Source organism: Gymnoscopelus microlampas (assembly GCF_963454915.1).
Source record: "Gymnoscopelus microlampas genome assembly, chromosome: 2".
NCBI classification, from domain to species: Eukaryota; Metazoa; Chordata; class Actinopteri; order Myctophiformes; family Myctophidae; genus Gymnoscopelus; species Gymnoscopelus microlampas.
The window spans coordinates 24,344,348-24,369,347 of NC_139939.1; the positions used below are offsets into that span (position 1 = coordinate 24,344,348).

Consider the following 25,000-nt stretch of genomic DNA (forward strand, 5'->3'; position numbering starts at 1 on the left):
CTGAGGAGTTAATTATCTTACGTGATCAATAATTCATTAGGCTGTCAGAGTGTGTGTGTGTGTGTGTGTGTGTGTGTGTGTGTGTGTGTGTGTGTGTGTGTGTGTGTGTGTGTGTGTGTGTGTGTGTGTGTGTGTGTGTGTGTGTGTGTGTGTGTGTGTGCATGTGCGTGTGTGCGTGTGTGTAAGTGTGCATGTCTCTTTTGTACACGCGTAAGCATGAAGCAAACCAAACTCCCCCAGTAAGCATTTTCTTTCCCCAAGAACTGCAGATTAACAGGATTGACTCTGTAATGGATTAACCTCTGGAGTGTGTGTGTGTGTGTGTGTGTGTGTGTGTGTGTGTGTGTGTGTGTGTGTGTGTGTGTGTGTGTGTGTGTGTGTGTGTGTGTGTGTGTGTGTGTGTGTGTGTGTGTGTGTGTGCAGGATCAGAGAGACTATGTATTAATTGATTAGCCTAAGAAGCTGCTCTTCAGGACCACATCAGCACTATTTTGGCAAGCAGAGGATAAATGCAGAGCTGTCCATCAAAGCAATGGGACGGCGCCCCTTTAAGTAGGGTGAGCTGTCACTCACACGTCACTCCATGCAACACCCCCCATGGACAGGGGAAGCCCTGCTGTGTCAGTGTGTTTGTGATGGTACGCGTGTGTGTGTGTGTGTGTGTGTGTGTGTGTGTGTGTGTGTGTGTGTGTGTGTGTGTGTGTGTGTGTGTGTGTGTGTGTGTGCTCATGTGTGTTAGTGTGCATGTTGGGGTGAGTGATGGTGTCAGCATGACTTCTAACTGCTGTTTCTTCCTATGTGAAAGACTAAAACATCTGTGGTCTCTGTGCAGCCATTATATATATATATATATATATATATATATATATATATATATATATATATATATATATATATATATATATATATATATATATATATATATATATATATATATATATATATATATCTCTCTCTGCTGTCCAGCCAGAAACTGCTAACTCCAAAACGCTCATTGTTCAGGAAACGCAAAAACAAAATATACGTTTTTCAGGAAATGAAGAAAACCTTATATTTTTAAAACAAAGCAATACTGCCTCATCAAAGTTGGTATAGTGACTTTATATATTGTCAGATACTTGCATGTGTCATTATATTATCAACACTTTAACCAAATCGCGGGTAAATCAACACTTTACCCAGCGCGAGTGGAGTTAGCAGTTTCAGACGAGCAGAAATCAAGATGAAATGGAGTTAGGTGTCCAAACAACAGTAGCTCCACTCGCTGCTAAGGGAGAGGTTTCTGAAGGGTACAGATTCCCAAAAGCTAACAATGGATCTCCAAGCTCACAATGCATCACAACAACGTGTGAATTAATGCCCTGATGCTTCATGCCACTTATTATATAGGCCTACAACAATAAACAGGACTTTAAATATTACAATAACTTCTGCAAAGAGGTAGTAGAATAGCGCGACAGAAATGCTATGAACGCCTTTCTTCTTGTCACATTGCTCTCCTCATTAAACACTTAATAGATTTTAGAAATATAATTACTTGTTTTCATAACATTAGCGTCAGTGCTAAGTTTGATAAACAGGTACACTGCATAGTTTTAACAGACTACGGGGAGCTTGTTTACGTGGTCCTCCTCCTCGTTCACTGCGCAACGCGCTCTACTCATGCTGTTGAAAAGCAGCGCTGTAGAGGAGAGGGGGGAGTTGTTTGTTTTTGACGGACAGTTTGAGGATCCAATGGAAAGAAAAAAAAAAAAACTGAAAATGGAGTTAGCTGGTCCTGGCTGGACACCGACGATATACTGTATTGTACTGTACAAACAAGAAATGACGAATTACACAGCTCCTATACTCCCACTCGAGTGTACACACGAGGGGTTTAAACACACACACACACACACACACACACACACACACACACACACACACACACACACACACACATACAGGTATTTCACCGATGCTAAAGACAAACTAGTGTTTAGAGATCAGCCAGGGTGAATGCAGACCAGCATCATCTCAGCAAAAAGGGTGAGAACAGGTGAAGCTATGAAGAGAAGACTAACAGATCAGGAGCCAAAATAAGGACATAGAGCAAGAGAGACAGACAGACACAGAAAGAGAGACAGAGAAAGAGACAGAGAAAGAGAGACAGACAGACAGACAGACAGAGATTTGTACATAAACGTATGCTTTTTTTTTACACTGGTAAAAAAAAAGATAAGAGACAATTCCCCCTCCCATCCCAGGGCTCCTACCTGTTTGCTGTACTTGTTCCCAGTCTGGCAGCCGTACTCTGAGCACTGGTCCGACCCCAGGGACATGGCGTCTGCATTCCCGCTCCCCCCGCTGCTGCTGCTGCTGGAGCCGGCGCTCCCCGCGCAGCCCCCGCTGCCCACGAAGGTGTTGGACGGGGGCAGCTCCTGAACGGCCTGGTGCTTCTTGCCCTCCGCGGGGGGAGAGTGCGGCTGGAGGTGGACCGCCGGGAGAGGCGAGCTCGACTTGTAATGCCTGGCCAGGTCTGGGCTCGACTGGTGGCGCCTGCCGCCGCCGCTCATCCGCGGGCTGCCGGGGTCGTTGTCCATGGCGCAGTAGCGGGCCGCCAGGCGCTCGCTGGCGCTGCTCAGGTCCTCGTCGTCGTCCTCGTTGCCGTGCCGACGCAGGCCGTTCACCGTGACGATGCCGCTGTAGAGGGACCTGTCCGACTTTCCTCCGACCGCGCTCGCGCTGCCGCCGCTCCCGCTGCGCTTGTCCCGGCGAGGCTTCCGTCCGCGGTCGGAGCCGCCGCCGCCGCCGCGGCCCGCTTGCGGCTGAGCTCCCTGGGGACTGAAGAAGTCCTCCTCGGGTTCTTTTTTGCCGGCCTCGTAGCCGTTCTTTCCCTGGGCGCCGCACTGCCGCGCCGTGACCACTAGGAGGATGACCAGGATGACCGCGGCAGCTCCCGCCAGAACGCCGATGGCCACGCTCAGGCGCTGCTTCCCCAAGGCCCGCTCGCTATCTGGGTCTCCCGCGATGTCCAGGGACAGAGGGGCCATCAGGCTCCGGGCCACCTGCGGTCAGAGACAGAGGGAGAGGAAATAGCAGCAGAGAGAGAATGTGAGAGTGAACAGGGTGGCCGTGAAAGATGACAAAAATGGTGTGTATGACATATACTGAAAATAGATGCCACACGCCTATCGAATCACTTATATATCCCATTGAGGGCTGAGGTTCCGATTCTGCAAAATGTCTTCTAAATCTAAATCTTCTAAATCTTCTAAAACGGTTTTCTGAAAAACGTATGGTTCTATATCAGTGGTTCTCAAACTTTTTCATGTCAAGGACCCCCAAAATGATATGAATTTGGCCGCGGACACCCATCTCAAAATATTTTGTTCCAGGGACCCCCAGAAGCAAAGATTTGAGTTAATGTTTGCTTTAAAAGAATATATATATCTTCAAAGATTTGCACACATTTTCACGATTTTTCAAAAATAGCAGATCTACAAGCTCATAGCCCGGCACCGAGTGCCGCGCTATGAGCTTGTATATGAGCTTGTATATCTGCTATTTTTGAATAGCCCAAAGTGTAAAATAATGCTTTTTAGCTCAAATCTAAAAATGACACAGATGCGTTCCAGGTCTTAATGGGATATATACATGAGTCTGCCACCCTGTCACTGTATGTTAAAACCAATATCTCACCCTCAAGTTGTGATTTCACACACATTTAAACAATAATAATTGGTGCAGGACCAGCAGTAAAATTGATGCGAATAAACACATACATAAACTTGATGGCAGTCACAATAAGTGTGAGAAACAGTAAATAAAATAATTTTGAGAAACAAAAAATAATTATGAAAAGAAGACCTAAGCCTCCTCTATTTGCATACAGTATGCAAGATATACTGTAAATGGTTATTATTAAGAGATAATAGATAGATACAATCTGTGCGGCTGCAGAAACACAACATTGCATCAGATCCAAGCACCTTTCTTCTGAATTCCCATAGACAAGTTTAATATTGCGGGATATAAGAACTGAGTTCCAAAAATAAACAAATGAACCCGGCGGCTTGACACATATGGGTATGAAGCATCAACTGACAGTGAGAAATCGCTAATGTTACCACCGAATTAATTACATCTTTGCCAGAAACAGACTGTATCAAATATGAGTGACTGACTATCGTAAATCATACAGAGCCACCTCCCCCTTGCTCCTGCTTTGACATGCAGTCTATTTTAAAGTTTATATATCTAATATTTAATTATATTATATCTCTGCTGTCCAGCCAGAAACTGCTAACTCCAAAACGCTCATTGTTCAGGAAACGCAAAAACAAAATATACGTTTTTCAGGAAATGAAGAAAACCTTATATTTTTAAAACAAAGCAACACTGCCTCATCAAAGTTGGTATAGTGACTTTATATATTGTCAGATACTTGCATGTGTCATTATATTATCAACACTTTAACCAAATCGCGGGTAAATCAACACTTTACCCAGCGCAAGTGGAGTTAGCAGTTTCAGACGAGCAGAAATCAAGCTGAAGTGGAGTTAGGTGTCCAAACAACAGTAGCTCCACTCGCTGCTGAGGGAGAGGTTTCTGAAGGGTACAAATTCTCAAAAGCTAACAATGGATCTCCAAGCTCACAATGCATCACAACAACGTGTGAATTAATGCCCTGATGCTTCATGCCACTTATTATATAGGCCTACAATAATAAACAGGACTTTAAATATTACAATAACTTCTGCAAAGAGGTAGTAGAATAGCGCGACAGAAATGCTATGAACGCCTTTCTTCTTGTCACATTGCTCTCCTCATTAAACACTTAATAGATTTTAGAAATATAATTACTTGTTTTCATAACATTAGCGTCAGTGCTAAGTTTGATAAACAGGTACACTGCATAGTTTTAACAGACTACGGGGAGCTTGTTTACGTGATCCTCCTCCTCGCTCACTGCGCAGTGCGCTCTACTCATGCTGTTGAAAAGCAGCGCTGTAGAGGAGAGGGGGGAGTTGTTTGTTTTTGACGGACAGTTTGAGGATCCAACGGAGTTGGGAGTTTTCGTCAGAGGCGCTTTTTAATACTTTTCATTGGTTCAAATGTTTTGATATTTTACACAGACCTAAAGGGTGTTCAATAGCCTTGATTTATGAAAAAAAAAAAAAAAACTGAAAATGGAGTTAGCTGGTCCTGGCTGGACACCGACGATATACTATAGTGAATAAATACATTTTTTTTGCGTTTTTCAAATGTTTTATCGTCATGATTCACCAAGGGCCAATATGGCTTGGTTCCAGGCTTTATATAATAATCTATATCAATATAGATATATATTTTCGGAAATCTCTATGGGGGAAATGAATGGGTTTTCTATCTGCGCCACCACAAAATGGCCGCCACTGCTATGCCCTATATAGCATACATTTAAGTAAAGAAAATGGCAGCAATCGTTTTGTATTTGTTCTAACTGGTTTAGGAATATTGTGTTGGGGCAGAGACAGAAAAATGAGTTCTGTTCTCAGTACGAACCGACTGAACACAAATTGAGTTTTTAAACCCTAGTTCAGGTTGAGGCTCTCTGCAATGTGGGCCTTTGGAAGGATTCCAATTGACTGTGATTTTTAAAGTATAAGTGTCAAGGGCTTCATAATTGAGTCGCACGCGTTACTGTAGAAGCAGAAATTAACTGATGTAATCGCACCTGCTGCTGAATCTCATCGTATCCCCAAGTTATTTTTTTATTACCTTTTATCAAAATCTGAGGGATATATCAGTATAACTACAGTAATCTTCACAGAGGAGAATGAGACAACATGAACAAAGCAGAAGTAAATTCACAGCTGATATATTTTGCCAAAGATGACAATTGATGAACAATTATTTTAAAAAAGTGAAAAGAGCAGATCTACAAGCTCACAACGTGGTGCGACATGGACACTTCTAATCGAGATAAACCCGATTCAAAATGCTCATGTGTACACCTAAAGTAACCCGATCAAGCCCAACCCGATTGAAATTCTAATCGGGTGCAGATGGGTGGTCTACACCTTTAGACAACACGATCAAGAGGAAGATTCTTCCATGTACAATACACACACACCTTAACCCTGATTATGTTCTTTCTGCGCATGCTTCCTGGTCATTTATTGGAGCACTTTTTATTTCTAGCTACTACATTTGTGATGTTTCACTACTACATAGGCAATTCTTTTTCCAACTGCGCGGTGTACGTGAGCACGTGTGCGAGTCCCCCGCATCTCGATTGAAAACTGTCCGACCGATCAACAAAAAAACTTGGGATGCGTAATTGCTGAGGAGCCAAGGGAGCCAAGGGAGCAATGATAAAATGCACTGCATCGAATCTCCTGATTTCTCATGCCTCCTCTTCATTTTTCAGATATTTGATAATTGGCCCATGCTTTTGTTAATGCTGAATGGATTGGAGACAAGGCAGCATTCTGCAGTCTGACGTTTATATAAAATAATCGCGAGTCGCAACACACATAATGACGGGAATTGGAGCTCTGACTTGACTTCATCTGGATCCATAAATCCCTCAATCATTCCACATCACTTTGGGAATGATTGCAACCTCATGCAAAAGTTTTGCTTCCATTCTGGATCAGTAATTTCCAAAAGCACAACTCTATTCCACCATTTATTTTGCTGCGGACGTGGCTTCATCCATTGTGCAAAAGGCTGACCAGCAAGTGCGTGCTGGACAACATATACTAGGTGGGTGCACCCGCACGGGACAAACAATTAACGAGATGAGACATGAATTCATCAGTTGAAGCGTGGTAGTTGCACTTTATTACTGCTCTAATTCTATGTCCAGTTTTGCGTGTAGCCCGCGGCCGCCCCCCCCCCCCCCTCCCCAGGTACCGCAGACCCTTGCGTCCCCACCCAGGAGGTTGAACATGAATGAATATTGATGCTGAATAAATGTCACATTATTCATATAATGTCATAAAGTCCGGGTCATCCCGGGAACATTCCCATAGTGCGTTCACGTACACAACAGGATCAAACGTGCGGTCACCATACTCGCCTGTCATTATTAATCAGAGGAGAGAGAGAGAGATTCCAGAGAGATTCTACCACGTCCACGAGTGGACTGGATATTACCCTGTCCTGTCTACTTTCCTGTGCGTCTTTGACCAACCAACCACGGTACCACACACACCCCCTGCGTAGGCCTATGTCTGGCTTTGAGCTGGCCAGTAACTTTTTGAAAACGCCACCTTGTCTTCTTTGTTGTGATCTAATCTGGGCTGATCAGCGCCAAACATTTTAGCTCGAGACACAAAAGAGAAATTTGATGTCTCCCCGGGATCCAAACTAGTGAAAATAGCCGATCTACAAGTTCACAACGTGTCGCGATGCGACGTGGCTATTTTCACAATTCCATTTCCTAATGGAATTTCTTTTCATGTATGAAGTTCTTTTTGGTCCTTTGTAGCTGCTGTTTGTCAAACTTCAATGTATCGCATCAATGTTGCTACCGATAAATAATGTCATGAATAATGGTAGCGCCCTCAAACCACAGGCAGACAGTGGCATCACGCCATAGAATACACATCCACCGTCTCTTCAATGAACAAAATCCCCATTGACAATGATCGCGTAGGAGTGGATTTGCTGAAGGATTTGCGATCACCATTATTGCAACTGAGAATAGTAGGTGACACAAGGCAGTTAGTACATTGAATGTTAATGGACTATGTAAGTTGGACCGTGATAGAATTTTAAGTGTTTTCCTGCCAAGATGTTGTTGTTTTTTTTTAATTCTCTGGGGTTTTAATTATTTTAATTCTGTTTTTTGGTTACACAATACAACCCTCAGTGTTGTTTTATCCATTTGTAACTGAAAGCGTACAAATCTGTATGGAGTTAAATTAGCACCGAGGGTTTTACTGTGGACAAGGCAAATCTACTTCATCTTGATCAATAGCTCTAACAGGGTTAAGACACTCATAGGTCATTATGTGTTTGGGCCCAAGATAATGGGGTCAAACAACAAAGGGTCTTTGCTGTACGAAACGGGTCAGCGCACACACAGACACTCGCACGCACACACACACACGTACACACTATACACTCTAACACTTCGCCATTAAAAGTTCATTATAAGAAAGTGGGTTATGCTGGAGCCGTAACAGACCTATTACTGGTTGTGGTGGCCTGACAATGGGGCGCTGGAGCTTTGGCCCGGAGAGCCCTGCTGGTAATATGAAATAGGGTCATGCATCAGAATATAGCTAATCAATAGAATGCAGCTATTCTAGCACAGTCATTATGTGTACTGAACACACACACACACACACACACACACACACACACACACACACACACACACACACACACACACACGCACACGCACACGCGCACGTGCACGCGCACACACACACACACACACACACACACACACACACACACACACGCACACACACACGCACGCACGCCCACAGAAAGGCACACATGAACGCACGCACGCACACATACTATACACTCCACACGTAGGCAGCGACAGATGCATGCCCACATGCTCAGTGTGCTGTCTGTTAGTGAAACAGCTCATTCTGCAAGCCTGACACCTTGTCCCAAAAGCCCGAAGACATTTTCTTTTAGACTGTCAAGGCTGGAAATGTCATGCTCATACAATTATCCGCTATCTTATGAATGGCAGGCATTAAGATTGAGAGAGAGAGAGAGAAAGTACAGAGAGAGAGAGAGAGAGAGAGAGAGAGAGAGAGAGAGAGAGAGAGAAGTAGAGAGAGAGAGAGAGAGAGAGGGGGGGGGGGGGGTAGGGGGGGAGCGGGTCAACCTGTATAAAATGTTTTATAGTGTTCAATCATTAAATAATGACTACGGTAACTACTGTCTGCACTTCTGGCAATGCTGGGGAGTGTCGCAACATGCAACTTCACTGTTCTACTTAGCTTATTACATTATCTGAAGTACATTAGGCTCCTCATATACAGATACATTAGTCACCCTCACTCCCCCCCCACCCCCACCCCCCCAACACACACACACACACACACACACACACACACACACACATACTGTATACACACACACACCCCGAGCTAAGAATGGGACTGTATTATATTTCATTGTTTCATCACAATCTGCGGGTTCAGTCTCATTGTTTTAGTGAGGGATCTCCATTCTGTTGGTCTGATTCCATTCTTCTTGTTGTTTCCACTGCACAGGGGCCCTCTCTCTCTCTCTCAGCCAGGCTCTGCTCTCATCTGCCCCATTGTTCTACTGCTGCCTGCAGTATTCCATCCTATTCTCATTCTGCTGGGCATCTCTCTGGCTTAGCGCATCCCTGCACCGCCTAGTGTTTCTGGTGTGCACACGAGTAGCTGGAAAGACATATAGAGCCCTATGCCATATGTATAAGCCAAGTGTGCTCATGTGTGAAGGGTGTGCGCACACGCGTGTGTGTCTGTGTATACATACAAGGCAGACCAGGGTTTGCATCGACATATGAGTGATGGAAAACAGCAGCGCATCACCGAAGTGTGTGTGTGTGTGTGTGTGTGTGTGTGTGTGTGTGTGTGTGTGTGTGTGTGTGTGTGTGTGTGTGTGCGTGCGTGCGTGCACACATACAAGGGCCAGTTAAATGTTCAACAGGACAGAGGATCAGCCACCTCTCCCATTCCATTCTAGTGCGTTTCTCTGTCGCATCCCCAACTCCCAGTGGAATCTTCCACTCTGCTGCATGAGCTTTGTTCTGGCAGAGCTTAACATCACCATCTATCTGTTCTACTCTCCAAGGATTCTGTTATCTGCATGTCACTGAAGATACCAGCACTATGACTGAGACAAGAGCTTTTCCCCTGGCCATGCTACTGACCTGGGCTTAGAATATATCAGGTTTTATTTCTGGCTTAATATAGGCTATTTAAAGCAGGTTGTATGTCCTTCTTTTGCTTTTCTTATTCTTGCCGCGCTGTTACCTATGACTTGTAACCCACTGCTCTGTGGTGAAAATAAAATCTTAGGCTTCAAAGAAATGCATACGAATGCGAAAATATAAATCTCATTAAAGTAATTGCTTGCAGTCGAAGTGCAGAAGAGTATTTGCCGTATTTTGATCAACCAAGTCTACTGCAGCCCGCTGAGTTTTTCCCAATGAAGATCGCGTCCAAAGTAAACAAGCTAAACTTTCCCACTCCAACTCTTGCAGCACCATGTACTAATTAGCCAACATGTGGTTGTGCCAGCGTTGGAAATAGAAAGACTGTAGTGAGTTTCGGCCGCGGCGCTGCAGCAGCAGCAGACGTTTTCATTCCCTAATTACATCTGGCATCCATCCACCACTCAGTTTGACTTCATTATGAGATGGAGGTATTCTCTCCTCCATGTCTTCTACTCAATTACTCCTCCAAGTTGCTTTAGTCAATCAAACTAAACTACCCATGTTGTAATCTACACAGGGGCTTTTATACAGGACTGTGTGGACACATTACACTCCATTGTTCCATTCAATGGCCCGAGCCATTTAGCAAGGCTGTAGTTAATTCCACCTGCAAGGGTCATTGTTCCATGGCTAACCAGGTGTTCTGCCTCATAACCACATGATCCCTAGCGTCCCTATTCTGAGGATGTCATAGTAAGCAAGCATTCAGCGACATTAGCAGATCAACAAGCTCACAACGTCGCATTGTGAGTTTGTAGATCTGATATTTTTCGACAAAGACATTTTGTGTTTTGGGGAAAAAAGAGGGAGGCCAAGGACAGACCCCTGGGGGACCCCAGTCGATGAGGTATATATGGTTTAGTTGGTTAATCTACACCAGTGGTTCTCAAAGTGGTTTCCAGGGACCCTCAGGGTTCCTTGAGGGGGTTCCAAATGGGCCCTTACGGGTCTGTAACTCTGAGAGTGCACAAATGGAACAAAATGGACCCCATATGTACACACTCAGAGTTATGGGGGTCCTTGAAAAAAACGGTTGAGAATCACTGATCTACACTACCTTGATTGTTCAATTTGTACTTTTCAGTCCAGTCCAGTCTTGTGTTGTGGCAACATTTCCTTCATGGGGCGTTCATCCTTTCTATAGCCCATTTTACACAGCCAGCAGGAATGTTACGCCGCAGTTACACCCCTGTTCTGTACAAAAGGTATGGACATAAATGGGGGGGGGGGGTTGTTGTTGTTCTGCCATTGAGCTGGCAGCGGAGGTAGTCTCAGAGCAGGATCACTGTCTGTGTAAAAGCACAGCCCCGACAGAGAGGGACAGAGGTGTGACATCTAAGGTCCACATAACTTTCTGCCTCAAACCGCCCCCCCCTGCTTCTCTTCAATTTCTCCTCCATTGTATTCCCCATCAGATGTCTCAAACAAATGAAGAAAAAATAAGAGAGGGAGATTGAGATTGAGAAAATAAGAGAAAGTCAGAGAGATTGAGATGTGAGTTTTGTGACTTTAAAGTGATCGTTTTGACAAAACCTGAATGGGTTACACAACTCTCCCATTCTCTTATTTGTAAAAACAGCCTTCAATGTCACTCTGTGAGAGAAAATGCTTCAGTGCTGGAGTTTCCGTGACTGCAGGCTGAACGTTGTCAGTCCATTTTGTGTCGTTATTTTGTTAAATAAATGCGTAAGCTAAACCGTAAATGCACAGAATCTACCGACAACCGCTGTCATCCAAAACAGCATAATAATGTAACACGAGACGCTGATGCTGTTGTGTTACACGTCACCTCTGATTCAACAATGGAACACGATGTGAAATCACACACGAGGGCAGCTTTGTTTGGTACTTTGTGAAAAAGCAACGCTGGCACTTAAAGTCGGATCTGATTTACACCTCTGTTGTGGGATCTCTCTGTGTAAAAGCGACTTATGTAAGATTGTTTTCAACAATGTCAAAAGACAAGTTGTGGCAATGGAGCTCCCTCATACTGATATAAGCCTACATCAGAACCCTTAACCACATGAACCGGAGCCTCACTAGGGTGCCCCAGGGACAAGCTTGCGATGCGCCGCGACGCGTTGTAAAGCTTGCAGACTAGACTAGTAGACTTGTCGGCTATTTTTGGCGAAGGGATTTGGTGTAGATGGAAAAAAAGGAGTGGACCAAGTATAGAGCCCTGTGATGCCCCGGTCAACGAAGTGCATAAGGTTTAAGTGGTTAAACAACTTGTGTTTAGAGATAGGAGTGCACACAGTGCAGTGTGCTGCATACCCCGTCGAGGTACTCAACATAAAGTAGTGCTTAACCCATTAAGACGAACGCATCTGTGTCATTTCAGATTTTATTCGGCTATTCAAAATTAGCAGATATACAAGCTCATAGCACGAACCAAGTGCCGCGCTATGAGCTTGTAGATCTGCTATTTTTGAAAGATAAATCATGAAAATGTGGGAAAATCTTTGAATATGTAATATACATTGTTAACTCAAATCTTTGCTTCTGTGGGTCCCCGGAACACAATATTTTGAGATGGGGGTCCGCGGACAAATGCATATCATTTTGGGGGTCCTTGGCATGAAAAAAGCTTGAGAACCACTGATATTATATATTTTTTTAAACTGTTAGGATTCCGAAGATATTTGTAGAATCCCCAGAAGCAAAGATTTGAGTTAAAAGTTTTCGCTTTAAAAACTTTACATACTCAAAAGATTTGCACACATCTTCACGATTTTTCAAAAATAGCAGGTCTACAAGCTCATAGCGCGGCACTCTGTGCCGCTTATGAGCTTATGTAGATCTGCTATTTTTGAATAGCCCAAATAAATCTAAAATGACACGGGTGCGTTCCCGGTCTTAAAGGGTTAATAATGTCACGACACTTCAGACCACCAACAAATTGTTTTGAACACCTTGAGAGATGAAACAAATGTTCAGATTGATCTCCGTCTGAAGTGTCTACAAACAGCATGGTGTTAACCTTTATCTCTAGTTACAAGTGCTGCCGCGGGCCTTTCCTCAGGGGCAACTTGATGCAAGCTATCCATGATTCAAATGGCACTTCAACCCACAAACTATGACTAGCAAAGCAAACAGTCTGACCACAAGGCCACAGAGGTGATATTTCTTTAGGCTATAAACCTATGAATCGACAAAAGCAAGTCTGTAAACGGGAGCAAAAGAGAAGTGCTGTTACTTATCTGGAAATAGAGTTATTTGAAAACGTTTTTATAGAGTGTGCTGTCCATAGTAACTGAGAACATGAAGGATGATTTCCAACAGCAGAACATAACCTCAATTTACTGGTGTAGTTCATCACCAGGTTCCAACAGCAAAGTGTACTAATTCAGTCAATCACCACTGCACCTCACGGTGAATACAGCTTCTGCTGTAAAGTTCAGAAGCCATAGATGTTCTGCATTTAATCACACACACGCACACACTAGCTTAGTTTCACCCATTTCCTTACTTCTTAACAACCGTGACAGTTTTGAGATATCTGCCTCAAAAAATGGACTGTCTTTGAGTCTGTTATTGGAGAGCAACTGAAAAAGAAGAAGGGCTAAAATGTGGCTGGAGAGCAACTTTATATGAAATGTTTCAACTGATCATCCAGGACCAGATCTGGGCCAGGTGGACCATCTCTCCCACTCTCTTCTTCTCACTTTCATCCCCCTCCTCTCTCTCTCTCTCTCTCTCTCTCCCTCTCTCTCTCTCTCTCTCTCTTTCTCCCTCACACGCACGCACGCACACACACAGGCACACACACACACACACACACACACACACACACACACACACACACACACACACACACACACACACACACACACACACACACACACACACACACACACACACACACACACACACACACACATACTTTATACTGGAGCTCTGCATTCCATAAAACTGTATCATAAAAAGAAGCACTTCAGTAGAACGGTTTTGTTTTTGACTAAAAGGCCATTACATAAAAGCAAGCTGGCCACAGTAAAAAAAAGGTTCACTTAGATAGAAACTACAAACAAATTGGCAACACCAACAGCCTTCAAAGGAGAAATTGAGTTCTTTATCTGGGACAAATACACACAATTATTTCTCAGCAAAAGTGGGGGAAAGAAATTGCAACACCCCACAGACTTTGGAAATGATGCAGTTATCATCTCATTCTATTGGGAAAATAATCTTTTTTTCCCCCTCCACCACTTTAGTTTAAACAGCTATAATCATTAGCCATTACCTGTGTGTTCACCAATGTGATGTGCTATCATTGTGGTCATTATTTAAATGGCAGGGAGGACACCACAGAATCGTGACTGTACAAATGTACCCTTGTGGATCCACTTTTAATCTCTTTGCTGTGGGCTATGACAATAGCATTCATTTGGCTTACCACTTTGTCTCTCTCTCTCTCTCTCTCTCCCTCTCTCTCTCTTTCTCTGCCTATATCTCTCTCTTTCTCTGCCTTTCTGTCTCTCTGCCTCTCTCTCTCTGTCCCCCAAGATGTTTCACTCTGTTTAACTCACACATTACCATATCTGTTCCTCTTGACAAAAAAACAACAACAAGCCAGTAACACTCAAGGATATATTACCTGTGCGTCCACCACCGTGGCGTTGGCCAAGCTCTCGTTGATGAAGACATGTACGAGGGCGGTGGTGCAGAGCGAGGGCACGCCACTGTCGTTGACCCGCACCACCAGACGATGCAGCCCTCTGTGGCGCCTCTCCAGGGGCTCCGCCAAGGTGATCACCCCGTTGCTGTGGCCGATCTCAAACAGCCTGAAGGGGTTGCCCCCTACCAGGGCGTAGCGGAGGTCTGCGTTGGGGCCCGTGTCTGAGTCCATGGCTGTAACAGTCCTGACAATGGTGCGGGCACTGCTGGCTGGCGGGAGGAGGGTGTACGACTCGTTAGTGGGAGACGTGACCGAGGGGGCGTTGTCGTTCTCATCTGTCACAAAGAGTGACACGGTCGCAGTGGCCGTTTTGCGAGGCTCCCCTCCATCCACAGCGCGGACACGGAAGGTGTAGGACGAAAGCTTTTCTCGGTCAAACGAGGCTGAGGAGAAGATAGTGCCTGTGTTGTTCTCTATGGAAAACACCTCCTCTTGATTTCTCTCGCCGTTCTCTCCCTCGCTCTTCTCTCCTCCTCCGCCGCCCACTCCTGTCGACTTCTCCTCGTCTCCGTCCATCTCCACAAACAGACTCAACTCTGCATTGTCTCCTTCATCTGCATCCGTTACGGTCACCATGCCAACCGGACTGTTGGCAAGGAGGTTCTCCTTGACATAGAAGGTGAAGACTTCCTGGACAAACTTTGGAGCGTTGTCGTTGCGGTCCGTCACCTGCACGACGACGGTTGCTGAGCCCTGCAGAGATGGGGTGCCCTTGTCTTTGGCGATGACCCGGAACTCATACCTCTCCCGCGCCTCGCGGTCCAGAACGCCAGACGCGCGGATGTCGCCATTGTCTGTGTCTATATAAAATGCCCCATTGACGGATGGATCCAAAGAGTAGGCGATCTCTGCATTCTTGCCACTGTCCGCGTCTGTGGCGACCACAGTCACCACCCTTTCGCCAGGTGAGTTGTTCTCTGCGAAGTGGACCTCCACCATACTCTGGGCAAAGGTTGGAGCATGGTCGTTGATGTCCACGACTCGCACCATCAGGGAACTATTACTGGACAGGCTGGGGCTTCCGGAATCTACTGCCACAATGGTGACGCTGTACTCTTTGGTGGCTTCATAGTCAAGCAGAGCAGAGGTGTGCAGGAAGTATTTTTTCTTGTTTCTGTGAAGACAGACAGAAAAACAGACATGATGTCTCATTGTTATTTGCTTCCATATTTTGGTGAATTTTAAAGATTTAATGATTATCAATATTATTAATCTGCAAATCAAATTGAATAATCTGATAATCTAGTTTGTTAAGGCCCCCCTCCCACCCCCCCACCATTCATTCAGATCACAGATTCACATCTACTGTATTGAGTGGTTGAAATGATGGTGAATGGTGAATTACAATATTAGAGATACATGCACACAGGCTCTTGATATGTAGAATGGGTGAAAGATAAATATTTTAGAGAATATATTCATGATGTTGCGCGGTGCTGTGTGCTGCATTTTGGCAATACCTGTCAAAGGCTTCATCCGCAGGCAGAGGCGGTAGGGCCGTTTCTCCAGCTGGTTTCAGTGTGAACGGGACGTCTCCCACCACGGTGCACGTGACAGCCCCATTCTCCCCCTGGTCTCGATCGGACACCTGAACCAGAGCCACCGGGGTGTCCACCAGAACATTTTCTGGCACCAGGGCCGCCCCATCACGAACGGGTATCCGTCCAATTTTGCGGATCTCCACAACGGGGACGTTGTCGTTCTCATCTCGGACAGCCAAGACAACGGTGGTTCGGTCAGTGCGCGGCGGCTGGCCCCTGTCCCTGGCTGTTACTGTGAATCTCAACTGGGCCACTTCTTCCCTGTCAATCCGGTGGAGGACGCTCAGCCATCCAGAGGCCTCGTCCAACCTCAGCAGACGCCTGACCGACTCTGTGGCAGCTCCAAAGACGTACTCCACCTGTCCGTTGACGCCCACGTCGCGGTCTGATGCTCTCACCTGCAGCACAGGTGTTCCTGGTGGAGCATTTTCGGCCATTTCAGCCTCATACACGGCCCTCTCGAACCGTGGGCTGTTGTCATTCACGTCAGTGATGGCAACACGGAGCAGGGCTTGGGACGAGCGAGGTGGGTTCCCCCCATCTCTGACCCGCAGGACAAGCTCGTATGAGTCTCGCTGCTCGCGATCCAGTGGGCCCTTCACGATTAGTTGTGGTTGCTTCTCACCGTCAGGGGTATCTGCAACTTGCAGCTCAAATACACTGCTCCGTGCACCTCCTCCTCCATTTTCACCTGTTCTACTCCTTCGGTCGGGGGCGACTCCTGCATCCACTCTGCTACTGGGGTTGGCTGCTACTGTGCGCCTTGTACTTGAACTTGACCCAGCACCGCCATCCTGAATCAGCTCATATCTGTCAATACCGTTACGTCCAAAGTCACGGTCGGTTGCCGTGGGCAGAAGGTACAGGGTCCCTATTGGCCTGTTCTCCTCAACTGAGAGCTGAAGCACAGGAGAGGGGAAAGACGGGGTGTTGTCGTTGATGTCTGTTATAACCACACGGCCCTCGAACAGGTCCACCCAGCTCTGGAGCGGCCCGATCACCGACACCTCAAAGTCCAGGAAGCACTCGTTCTCGTCAAATATCATCTGACATTGAGGGAGCTTCTCACGGTCAATCCGCCGTGGTCCCGTGGTCAGCTCACCTGTCACGTTGTCTATCTTGAAGAACTCAGAGCCGCTCTCCAGGGCGAAGGTGACGTCCCCGTTGCCGGTACCTGCCGTGAGGCCCAGGTCGGCGGCCACGTTGCCTATCTTGACGTCAGGTGGTCCCTCCTCCGCCACACGGTACCGGAGAGCTGAGTCGGCAGTCGGCAGCTGAGTCAGCAGCTGCAGTACAACGACCATGAGGCTGAGAGCCTCCGCCGCGGAGGAGTGCACTGCACCAAGCCTCCGCATGGCTCAGTCGTCCTCTCCCTCTCTCTCTTTCTTTCCCACTGACTGTGTCTCTGGGGCTTTTGATGCTCTACAGCCGTATTTCTTTCCTCTCTTCTTGTTGTAGTATCATCCGTAAATCTACGTTCCTTGTGAGCCTCACAGCGTGGTCTTCTCTCCCTCTGTCTTCTCTCCCTCAGCCTCCAGCTCTCTGCAGTCTCTCTCTCTCTCTCACACACACTCTCTCTCTCTCTGTGTGTGTGCCTTAGTTGCTTCTCTTCTGAGCACTGTTCCTCACACTGTTGGATACTTTACTTCAGTGAACGGATGCTTCATTTATTCCCCTCCTTCTCTTTTCAATAAGCGTTTCAAGTTGTGTGTTGTAATTCCCCCGTGGCATCACACTGTTCAGAATACAAGGATGGGAAGAAGGAGAGAAAAAAAAATCCACCCTGCAGAGAAAGAAGAAAACTACTGTAATTCACCCGACTGTGATTATAATCCACTTGACTCTCACTGTTTCTCGTTCTGGGGGGAATTATCCCGTTGTCTCCCAGGGATCCTTATCAGTTTATAATGCCGTTTGTAATTGGCCTACTCCGATTACCATTTGGGACACTGGGCTTTTCTCGCGTTTTACACTTATAAACTGCAATGCAGCACTAAAGCCTACACAAAAGAGAGAGAAAAAAAACTATCACACTCATATAGTCTCCGGCTCCTCCGAGCGCCAAGGAAATTAACGCACTTGTTCACAAAACCGAATAAAAGCCAGATTAAAAAAAGTCAAAAGTCTTGAAAGGATGCTGTCATTCATAATAGTTGCATTTCTGCCTTTCTTTCTTACCTGGCTCCAATTTGAGTCAGTGGGCAGCCGTTGTGTGGTTTTCCCGCAGTGAAGCAACGTGCCAAAGCCGTTGGATTCCTTCACGCAAGTTACACAGACCAAAGAGTGTGCTCTTCAAACCGACTTCTTGGGGGCAAAAAATAAAACAAAAACAAATAGATAACCCGACTGGGAAAATGACGCCACTCAAAAGGCGAGAAACTCCGACATCAGCACCGGTTATAAGTGTAATTCCGTGATGATGGCTCGTTGTGATCTTTTTCTGCAATAAACCGAGTGAAATGCGTCTTTTTTTTCCAAGAGTCCCGCATTCTCCACATGCGCCTCCTCCTCACTGTCTCTCTCTCTCTCCTCCTCGCTGTCTCTCTCTCACCTGCACCTTCTCTACTGCACTGCTTGTGCTGCTCAGTGTTGCCAGGTTTACATAGAGAAACAAGCAACCGGGTCTAGGAAAACAATCCCAAAAGAAGCAACTTATTTAAGGTCACATGAGCACTTTAAACCTATAAAAAAACCTTCGAATATCTTTTTTTGAAAATAGCCAATCTACAAGCTCACAACGCAACACGTTGAGAGTTGAGATGCTATTTTCAACAAAAAAAAATCTTCGAAGAATTATTTTTAAAATTAGGAGTAGCTATTTTTGAAACGTTTTAATGACACAATTCTTGTATATATCTCTATAATATTTTCAGATGGGGGTCTGCAGACAAATACATATTCATTTGGGGGGGTTCTTGACTTGAAAATGTTTGAGAAACACTAGCATTAGGAAAGAAGCCCAAATAAGCTACTACCACAAGTAGTAAAAACAAGCAAAAAAAATACGTCTTGTAAATATTAATATTTACAAGCAACTTTACAGAAAAACAAGGCCAAAGTCGCTTGTAATAAGCGGACATGGCAACGCTGGTGCTGCTGCTCTCAAATGATGCTGCAGTCTCTCTCTCTTTCTCTCCCTCTCCCTCTCTCTCTCTCTCTCTCTCTCTCTCTCTCTCTCTCTCTCTCTCTCTCTCTCTCTCTCTCTCTCTCTCTCTCTCTCTCTCTCTCTCTCTCTCTCTCTCTCTCTCTCTCTCTCTCTCTCTCTCTCTCTCTCTCCTCTCTCTCTTTCTCCGTTCACTGCAACATTTCCCTGGCCGGCGTGCGTAACTTGATCGTTGAGCTGTAACGGGAGAGAGAGGCATGAGGCGGTGTTGGGTCGCCGTGTGTGTGTTTCGGTTACGGAGGGGGGGGGACAGACCTCTCCTCCTCCCTGTCATAGCGAGATTAAATGGCTCGGTGTCCCGGCTACTGACGGCTCTTGTGTGGAAAATATCTTTATTCACGTGCACACTTAGGATGGGAGGGGGGGAGAGAGAGAGAGAGAGAGAGAGAGAGAGAGAGAGAGAGAGAGAGAGAGAGAGAGAGAGAGAGAGAGAGAGAGAGAGAGAGAGAGAGAGAGAGAGAGATGTGTGGCTAATAGAAGTAGAGCCCAATATACTTACTTATAATTCTGCAATCTCAGCAGTTTTACTGGGGCGAGAAAAGAACACTTAATTCAGTCTTTTCTGGGGGAGCTCACATTTAGGCTGTAGGACATCTAGACCAACACAAAGACACGGCCCATATGCTTCTGGAGTATAGTACAGTCACTATGTGTGATCACTTTGTGACATTGCAAACAACATTTCAACACTGATTGGCTATTGGAGGATTAAGCTGCACGAAGGTTGTAAACTACAACATTATAATAAACAAACCAATCATGAAATAATAATAAAAGCCCAATAATGATAGTTATAGTAATAATAATAATATTTTTTATAGGACCTATAAGATCTTGATAGATGAGGTTGCCTATATTTTACTGCAGTTGTTTTTAGTTTCTTGTTGTCCCTCTGGAATACTAAAGTAACCCTTTGTCTGACTGCAGCAGCATCACACTGACTCTCTCTCTCTCTCTCTCTCTCTCTCTCTCTCTCTCTCTCTCTCTCACACACACACACACTCTCACACACACACACACACACGCACGCACGCACGCACACACACGCCGCGCGCGCGCCACTAGTAGCATCGGTCGGGTGTCTCTCTCTCTCTCGTCGGGACAGACCCGCGGCAGCCAGCAGCAGCACGCGCTGCTCCTCTCGGTGAGCGCATTGCAGCATCCATCCATCCGGGCTGCCGCTCTGACGTGAGCGCTACACTGTAGATCTATAATACACATGAGGAGATGTCCGGCACATAGAGCCTATAGATAGATAGATAGATAGATAGATAGATCTATTCTGCTCATAGAGCCACACTATACAGTAGATCTAGCTCTGGTCCTTTCGGGTTCTCTCTCTCGTTTCCCTCTCGTTCCGAGAGGGAAACGAGAAGAGAACCCAAAAAGGCTATGGACCAGAGCTACAGTAGATCTATATACACGAGGAGATGTTCTGCTCATAGAGCCACTAGTACAGTAGATCTATATACATGTGGAGATGTTCTGCTCCATCTCATCAGTATGGATGTAGTAGCCTGCTACTATACCTCGCTCTAAACCCCTCCCTCCCTGTGACAGTTCTGGGCATTTCGCACTCAGGCCGATTTACATTACATCCCCAAACGAACTCGACCGAGTGAGCTGAGTGGGAAGATGGGGGTTCCCCCCCCTCTCTCTCTCTCTCTCTCTCTCTCTCTCTCTCTCTCTCTCTCTCTCTCTCTCTCTCTCTCTCTGCTGTGCACATTGTGAGGAGGAGAGACAGACTGCCTGTTAGTGAATAACTGGCCGAAAGCTGCAGGTCAAACGATACAGCAGCCAAATATGACATCTCTCTCTCTCTCTCTCTCTCTCTCTCTCTCTCTACCCCCCCCCTTCGCTTCAGAGTTGCCAGATTGTGCGAGAGAAATAAGCAACCAGGTCTATGAAAACAAGCCGAAAAAAGAAGCGACTATGCCACATGAGCACTCGACCCTATACATTGGCTATTTGAAAATAGCTGATCTACTATACTACTATCATTTTCAAAGAAAATAGCAAAAATAAAATCCACACAATCTTGTATGTGGGTCTCTGGCACAAAATGTTTTCAGAAGGTTGCCAACCTTCTGAAAATATTGTGTGCCAGAGACCCATATTACATACAAGATTTTAGGTTTTAGGTTGGGTCTACAAAATACAAATAGTGACATATTAATCTGGTGGTCCTTGATATGAAAATAGCCTATCTGAGAACCACTGGTTTAAACAACATTAGGAAACAAGCCTAAATAAGCAACTACACTTTTGAAACAAGCCCAATAAAACTGCAACCCGCAACCGCAACAACGACCAACATTTACAAGCAACTTTACAGAAAAACAAGCCCAAAGTCGCTTATAATAAGCGGACATGGCAACACTGCTTGTCTCGCTGCATCAGGGGAAACGGTGTACATTGTGTAGGTCCTCAGTCACTACTTAGCATTCTATACAACATTCCGAAGGAGGCGTTTCGGCACGTGCTTCCTAGCGCCCTCTGTTGTTCGATCACTGCGCTTTGATTTCCCTCGCAATCAATCGTGGAGAGCTCATTCTTGTGTGTGTGTGTGTGTGTGTGTGTGTGTGTGTGTGTGTGTGTGTGTGTGTGTGTGTGTGTGTGTGTGTGTGTGTGTGTGTGTGTGCATCAGTGCGTGTGTGCGTGCGTGCGCGCGTGCATGCGTCGTGCATGTGTGTGTGCATGCTCACATGCTAGATAGTTAAGAGAGGGATAAATTATCCTTCAATTCAATCACATTTCTAATAAATAGGCTATTGAAAATTTTAACTGAGCCCCTGTAGGATTGGAACTTATGAATAGCCTAGTAATAGGCCTACATTTTCAATTAGCCTAATTGATTTAGTAGAAAATGTCTTTTTGCACACCTGCAGAACAGGTAGGCTATAGGAGATGCACAGGTTGGACTTCTGCAGTTGTTGCAAAGGCCCTCAAGAGCACAGTGTCAGTGGAGTGCCAATTGATACCACCCTCAACTAGCTATGTACCAGCTGAGGTTCATGATAATCAACTGATTAGAACAGGTGTCATCAGAGGCTAATAATTCTCAGTCTGACTGACTGTCACCTACTCCAGACCCAAACCTGTTCCTTTTTGTGTGCGTCAATGACGATAAGTGAGTGTTCAGTGCTATATTTGTTTGGTTTAATGCTGATCAGCAGAGATGTGCTTTATGTTAAAGTCAAGTCATAAGTCATGTTTGTGTTGAGCCTAATTGTTTGGTTAATGGGAAACAGACCATGTGCTAATGCAGATATTTCCTTTGTGTGATGATGAATGTATTATTTTCCTCTATAATTATGGTATGGTATTTTATGTTATGATTGCTAAAATCTATACTGTATGCATTCATCTCCTTTCTTTAGACCACACATACCCCTACTATTGCCATGTCCCTGTGCTGTTACTGTGCTGCTGCATATACTAAGTAAAGTTTAAACTGAAGACTGCATCCGAGTGTTTTGTGTGGACACACCAAGGCGAACACTGCCAACCATGAACCATTACATACAGTCCTTTCCTTCCCTTCACTATCCCTATTTTACAGCAGTCTTAGAATGTAATAGGCCTATAATTAACCACTTAAACCCTATAGCTACTTAGACCGGATTCCCAAGGGCTCTAATAGGCCCCCAATATCTTTGCTGAAAATAGCTGATCTACAAGCTCGACATGTGACATGTTGTGAGCTTGTATCTGTCAGGAACTGGTGTTATAGGTGCAGGAAGTCAAACAAAGGCAGAAAATGAGACTCTCGGGCAGGCAGGGTAGGAAGGACTGGGAGGAAATGGCCAGCAAGGGCTCATGGCGCGGGTCATCACAGAGACGCATCGACACGGAGCTCAGCAGAGGGCACATGCTGGTCATCAAGGGAGGAAGGACATCAGGGGAGACGTTTAGCCAGGGCTCTGGCGCGGGTCATCATCAAGACGCATCGACGCGGATCAGAGGGCACAAGCTGGTCGTCAGGGTGGGAGGGGACATCAGGGAAAACGGCCAACCAGGGCTCTGGCGCGGGTCATCGCCGAGACGCATCGACGCGGACCAGAGAGCACAAGCTGGTCGTCAGGGTAGGGCCCTGTGCAGGCTGGCCTCCCAGGTCAGTGCAGGCAGGAACACATACAGTACTTTGGAGTTAGGGGCATGAGGGTGGTGCAGGCCTCATGCCCCTACCTCCGAAGTATTGACAATACACCTTGGCCATCCTCTCCCTGTGATCTGATGGCCAAGGTGTGCTAGTTCAGCGATGCGAGTTCCGCTGGGTCCATGGATGGCTGGGTCATACTGTCAGGAACTGGTGTTAGTACCCAAGGAACTCAAACAAACGCAGAAGATGAGGATAACTTGACTAACAGATAAAAGACAATAGAATTTATACACACTTCCAGAATACACTCACAACATAACTAACATAAAAACTCTAGTAACTAACACAATAACTTAAACATAACACTGGCAACAAAGAACCCGATCAGACAACTATGACCCAGCACTGAAAATGTACAAGAATACAGTATTTATGTCTCAGCAGCTCCCCTGACCATGAGGCCCAGGTGGTCCTCACAGGTGACGGCACTCAAGGCAATCAGACTCCTGGAGCAGAGCAAGGGAGGGGCAGAGGCACACTCAAAGGCAAACAGTCACACATGGGCACACGATCATTCATGACAATATCTGCTATTTTCACACTAGATTAGCTATTTTAGCCCTAAAATATGGTTGTATAGTAATAATATAATATAGTGTTTAAAGATGCCAGGAAATTTAAACCAGGTTCAGCATTTTACTGTATGGTTGACGGGCCCACTCAGCTTTTTCTGCCAACGCAAAGGATGTGTGCCAGTTTTACCACAAGCTCTAGAGATGGAGAAAATTAAGATTTTCTTGCATACTTACTACTTGGCAAAGGAAATGGTTAGTGAGACAGTCAATTTGGCTGAAAGGAAAGGGTCAATTAATATTGAACTGCAGCTATGGGAGATTAGATATTCCAGATATGCTAAATATATTCAGTGGGAACATATGAAAGGTGTTAACAAGCTCAGCGATAGCAGTTCCTTAAGTCTATTGGGAAAATAGCTGGATATGTCTTTTACCTAAAAGTATGCTCTTATGCATCTGTACTTTTACTGCATGAATCTAAGTTTAATTAAAAATTAAACGAACCGCTTCATGAAGCACTTAACACTCTTCTCCCTCTCTCTCACCCCTCTCCCTCTCTCTCACCCCCAACTTTCTCTCTTCCTCTCGCACACACACTCCCTCTCTCTCGCACGCTCTCTCGCACGCACGCACGCACGCACTACTAAGGTATGTCCCTTGTTTGTCCTTTAATTAAAAGTGAGAAGTGTTTTATGGCAGCCCTTGGTACCAAGGATTTATCTGACTCTCACAAAGCGAGGGCAGAGTATAGTCATCAAATTGTCACTTCATGTGTGAAAGATATGGAGCTGAGCCAGGGGAAAAACTAACTTTGAACTTTACAAAGCTGATTAACACCATCCATTCACATACTTCCTTTGTGCCACCCCTCCCATCCCCCCCTCCCCAAACGCTTGCACCCCTGTGCTGCTGTGCATGTGCAAGTGCTTGTAGCTTTGTATGAGCAGTGGGTGATAATTGCAGGCTGTTAATGCAACGATACACTCAGTCGACTTGATCCTATTCGTGTC

At 45.6% G+C, this 25,000-nt stretch overlaps 1 protein-coding gene across 1 annotated transcript in view; it reads right to left on the minus strand.

Moving 5' to 3' along the window:
* pcdh7a (protocadherin 7a) overlaps positions 1–18,663 on the minus strand; it is a 59,783-nt gene extending 41,120 nt beyond the window's left edge. Inside the window, exons 1-4 of the mRNA XM_084046193.1 lie at positions 18,329–18,663; positions 16,070–17,933; positions 14,529–15,723; positions 2,256–3,047 (exon numbers count right to left, since the gene is read on the minus strand). Coding sequence (XP_083902319.1) covers positions 2,256–3,047; positions 14,529–15,723; positions 16,070–17,505 — 3,423 coding nt within the window. The 5' untranslated portion in view covers positions 17,506–17,933; positions 18,329–18,663. The remainder of the gene's footprint in view (positions 1–2,255; positions 3,048–14,528; positions 15,724–16,069; positions 17,934–18,328) is intronic.
* Positions 18,664–25,000: the final 6,337 nt, after the last annotated feature.